Genomic DNA, 5,288 nt, shown 5'->3' on the forward strand with positions numbered 1-5,288 from the left:
AAGCATATTCATTACATTTCCAGGAATTCATCGATATATGTAAATGGCCCTTTTTGCACATGCAACTGGGCTCTTAGGTGGTTTTGGGTGGTCATCTGAGGCTTCTTCCTCCCATAGGTCAGTCTTTCTCACCGTGTCCTTTTCTTGAACTTTAGGACTTGTTCCTGCTCAGTTCTTTTTACTTAACTAGCGCATTCTTGCTAAACCATAAAGCTGGTTCTTGTGAGTATGCTCCCCTTATCTACATCCTCTGTCAATACAATGGAACACACAACGAACTACTGTGTGGTGGTTCAACCACAGTGGGACCATGCGGTCCTGCATCCCCCCCACACACCCGGTGAGATGAGAGAGGAAGCACAACAAAGGGGACATGGGATTAGGATGAAGGACAGGGAGGGCTCACTCACCAGTCATGGTCACAGCCAAAACCGACTCAAACTTGGGGAAGAAAAATCAATTTAATTTGTTGCCATTCATCCAACTAGACATAACAACCACATCTTGCAACACCTTCCCCCACCCCTTTCTTCTTCCCAGGTTCAAATTACTTTGCTTCCGGCACAGGAGACAGGAAATGTGGGTTGCATTCAGTTCGCCATTACTGCTCTTCCTGGCGTGAAAGTCCAGGAACAAGATGTTCCAAAGTGAGATTCCCATGGAATCATGGACCTCTTTGGGCTCAGCTCCCAGCTCCAACATGGGGACATCCACAGGCTGCAGATTGGCCTCCAGTCCAGTGTACCTCCTCACCCCTGGCTTAGGGTGTCCCACCTCTGCTCTGGTGTTGAGCATCTCTGGGCTCTCAATTCAGTCACACTTGCCCTCAGGCTCAGCTTTCTGCTCTAACATGGAGTCCTCCATGGCCTACATGTGGGTATCTGATCTGTTGTTGAACTTTCATGGGCTGCCGGGGACTTAATTTACCTTCTCCTACTGCTTGCAGTTGAACTGGGTGTCTGAAATTCTCTGTCCTCCTCCTCTTTCTTCCTGACAATGAAGCTTTCTCTTTGTTTAGGCTGGTGGCTGTCTTTTGTTCAGGTCAATGGCCTCTCCTCTTTCTTCTTTTCATGACTGTCCTTCCCTTCACAAATATGGATTCACAGAAGTGTTTCTCTATCGCTAATTAGCTCAGCCTGGGCTGAGGCAGGTATGCCTGGGAGCCAGGGGTGCTTCACAAGGCTTCTCACAGCAGCCATCACTGTAGCCCCTTCCCCCCCTACCAAAACCAGCCCTTCCCATAAACCCAGCACACCTGTCCTGTGCCTCTTTGGGTTAACTGCTACGTGGATCACAAACTCCTCCATGTACACGGGTCCCTCCATCAGGATCAGTACAGCAGAGAATGCACATCCCTACTTCCCTTCCTCAGGCTGTCCCCCCTCGCATTTCCCTCACTCCTCATTCATACCCTTGCCCCATTCTCACCCTCTCTTTCTGTGCCCTCTGGCAAGCCCCTCTGCAGGGAGGGGGGTGTAATGTTAATCTAAGTGTATCTATTTTAAATGCCTACATTTATATGTCATAATCTTGAACTGAACCCTTTTCTTGTGCTAAGACGAAGAGGCTCTTCCTCTTATTTAAATTTAGAGCTGAGAGTTAGTTGTTGAAACATGGCTATCTAATATCATTTTAGATGTCCTATCACTTCCAAGGTAGACGCATGATGCCAGTAAATATAGCACAGGACCTATGGGAGAGAGCTAGATTGGATTTGCTCACCTTTGCGAGGACCATTCACCTGTGCTGGGGCTCCTTGCTGCAAATGGCCCTCCTGTCCAATGTTTTGACAACTGAGTTAAGGCTCTATTGAGTGTTGAAAGAGTTCAGACCACTGACCTGTACACAGGCCTGGGGGTTTTAGGTGCCTAAGTGGCAGATCAGTCACAAACCAAGCACTTTTTATCACCCTTTCCCTCATATTGGATCCAACTGCATTTACATTTGCTCAACAATTCCTACAACACCCCCCTGCCCCTCAATTCACTGGATGTGCACTGTGCATCCCAACTACAAGTACATTCATCCATTGACCTCCTCAATTCCCCACACAGTCCCTTTTTTTTTCTGTCATGCACTCCTACAGCCACTGAATTCAGCCCTCTCCAACTGTCCAACTACACCACTCCTCACACAAATCCATCCACTCCTCCACCCATCCTCCCAGACTGTACTTCGCCTGGTCTGCCTGCCCAACCCTCTGCCCATTTCTTTCTCTGTCAGTATAGGTGCTGGTGTGCTCCAGGTGTAATTATCACCACTCAGGCTCAAACTCATGCTGTGCCTTGTGTCTCAGGCTGTCCTGGTTTTTAGCTGAAACAGAGCTGGGGTTTTTTTTCAGTAGCTAAAATTGTGCTGCGTTTTGCTTTCAGCCTGGGACTCGCTATGAGAGAGACACTGATAATATACCAATGTTTATATTTTTGTCGCTGGAAGTGAAGGACTTTGTGTTCTGTTAGTCCACAAGCACAAGATTTAAGGGGGGTAAAGAATACTGAAATTAATAAACTTAATTGACAGTTAGATATGCCAGTGGGGTATTCCAGATCATATCACGTCATGTCCAGTATATTAGTGAGGGTCTCTTCCTCTTTCAGCTCTCTCTGGATTTTTGCTCAGGCTCTCATTCTTCCAGGATCGCGGTTTCGGTTCGGGATTGTTGCTCCTTCAGGATCGTTATCTGGGAACAGGCCAGGCTCGGTCAGGAGGTGGGTGAGCTATAACATTGGGTGTCACTCATTTGTATATTTTGTTACTGTTATCCTTATCACTACTATTTTAATATTAGTATTATTTTAAGTTTTCTCTCTATTATTAAACTGTTCTCATCTCAACCTACAAGCCTCCTCATCCTGGCCCCCCAATCCTCTCCACTATCCCCTGGGGGTGGAGAGGAAGTGAATGAACGGCTATGTTGGCTGCTAGCCAAGGGCTAGCCCAGTGAAACTGTCACACGGGCTTTGACCCATCATTGCTCCCACCTTTGCCTGTGCTCTCATCTGAATTTAGCACACACCACCATCCCGTTGAACCAATAGGCACTTTTGACACCTGCAGTTTCCATTCCAAGACTGTCTTCTGCTAATCTGCTATGAGGCTGGTGAGGGAGAGGCAAAAAAGGATCCTGAGGTGGAGTGTGAGGAAACTAAGAGTCTTCCTGGCCCATGTATATGGCAGGGAGCTCCATATCTTGGAGGAAGAGAAGGTGGACGTGCCCAGTTTTGGAGTTTGGTGTTTGGTCGGTTGATTGGTTGTTTTGTTTTGTTTTTTTTTCACCAGGTCCTCATAGCTCACTTTATGTTCTTTCCCATGCAGAAGCTGTCTTCAACTGAAGAGTCAAGATGAGGAAAAGTGGCATACTGAGCAAACAGTATTTGTGTAGGGGTGAGTTGGGGCCAGAAGGGTGGAATCTGTGAGCATTGGGGAAGATTTGAGCTGGGAAAGCAATGTGGGAAAGAACTGATGTCTTGAGTGGTGGACAGGGAGGTGCATCTCATCATATTCTGGGAACTCAGGGACACGGCCTGTAGTCAGCCTTCACTTTTTCTGGTTGGCATAGCAAAAGATGTTTTTGTAAGTGCAATTCATGTCACCTATAGTGCTGAAGGCTTTCCAGGGAAACCATCACAAAGTGGGAGGACAATGCAGAAGAGCTGTCTACTGCTGTGGGATGAGGGGCAATACTCCTGAGTGCTATGATATTGCACCACCTCTACTGCGGTGCTAAAACATCCCCTACTGAATTGTATCGTGATACTTAGGTACATTGCTTGATTGGTGAGTTGCATCATGCCCTCCAGGTGAACTATACAATCTTCTATACCCCATCCCCTTTCAAGACATTAGAACCACCCCTAGGAAGGTCTTATACCTTCCTTTGCTAAGTATCACTCTATTCCTACTACAGCGTTATGCTGTTCTTGACAGAAACACTGCTCCAACACATTTTACCATCAGGTTTGATGCACCACTGATGCCAAACCTTGCCCCAATATGAGATACTCTTCATCTCAAACTAAGGGCAAAGGTATGGAGAAGGTTGCCTTTCCATGGGCTGCTGTCATAGCAGATAGAGAGGTCACCAAAGCCATCTTCCAACCAAATTCACATCTTTGAATTTGTTGGCTTCAGACAAACTGTACGCTACAGGTATGACAGGTGAGAAAGGGAGGTCAGTGAGAAACATCTCCACCACTGCCAATGAAAAGGAGATGTGGTGACATCCTGCGACTCTACCTTTGATACCACGCTAAGTGCTCTCGGTATGGTCCCCTCTTCCCTTCCAGCAGTCCAAAATGAGTAGTATACCTGTTTAAGTTGAAAATCAAGCTCATCTCCTTGGAGCATTAGTCTCAAAGCAGGTGGTGGGACCTGCTCCTCCCTCTGAGATATGGTCTGAAGGTTTGAGGAGCTGCATGGCACCTCCTTGCCTTTTGCAGAGGCTCTGTGGTGATACTGCCTCATGCTACATGCTGGGGGACAGATAGACCCCTCTCAATACCATGGTAGGACTGAACTAAGATGAGGCATGGCACATTTAGGCAATCTGAGGACACAGATGCTATGCGTGTTCGACAGAAAGGAAACTGTTGTCCAAGAGATCCATGTTGACAGTCTCAGGAACCTTTCATTGCTACTGGCATTTCTGTGGCAGGTTTGGATGCACAATGGTGTCCCACTACAAACAGTTACCTCAAATTTAAAGTTTCCTACATGCAACCAGGGTGACAGCTGTTGTGTCTTCCTCAGGTTTACTCCAGAGAAGGTTACAGTTCTTTTCTTCCTATGGTGAAGTGAGGCTGGAAACTGCAACAGTAAATGTAACCATCCAGGACTTTGTGGCTGATGTGGTGTCTGAGCTGGCTTTCCGCAATATGCAGCAAGTCTCTAGGGAGGCTATGTTCATCTTTCCTGTGAACTCTGACACTGTTGTACACACCTTCTACGCTACCATGGGGGAGACTCATATTGAAGCAATGCTCTGGGAGAAGGAGGAGGTACTGGGATTGCAGTGGGAGGGGATGGTCCGCAGATTGGGATGAAGGTTGGAGGTGAGAGAATGGAATCCTGCAGAGACCTCAGTGACACATTTTTATCCCTCTGTGGCAGGCCCAGCAGCTGTGCAAAGCCACGTCAGACATGGAAAATTTAAGATACCTGCAAGAGCAGTCGGATCTTTGGGGTCCTGTGTTCGCTTGTTTTTTGGGGACCTTGCCCCCTAATGGGGAGGTGACCATCAGTCTGTGCTATGGCCAGGAGCTGCCCCTACAGCCTGATTGAGCTGCCCG

At 47.5% G+C, this 5,288-nt stretch overlaps 1 protein-coding gene across 1 annotated transcript in view; it reads left to right on the forward strand.

Annotated features, from left to right (window-relative positions):
- Positions 1-3,993: 3,993 nt before the first annotated feature.
- LOC104522989 (von Willebrand factor A domain-containing protein 5A) overlaps positions 3,994-5,288 on the forward strand; it is a gene marked incomplete at its 3' end in the record, with an annotated part of 5,619 nt that continues 4,324 nt past the window's right edge. Inside the window, 3 exon segments of the mRNA XM_029084335.1 lie at positions 3,994-4,027; positions 4,750-4,997; positions 5,110-5,283. Coding sequence (XP_028940168.1) covers positions 3,994-4,027; positions 4,750-4,997; positions 5,110-5,283 — 456 coding nt within the window.

The sequence above is a fragment of the Antrostomus carolinensis genome, unplaced genomic scaffold, assembly GCF_000700745.2.
Source record: "Antrostomus carolinensis isolate BGI_N321 unplaced genomic scaffold, ASM70074v2 scaffold24060, whole genome shotgun sequence".
In the NCBI taxonomy this organism is placed as follows: domain Eukaryota; kingdom Metazoa; phylum Chordata; class Aves; order Caprimulgiformes; family Caprimulgidae; genus Antrostomus; species Antrostomus carolinensis.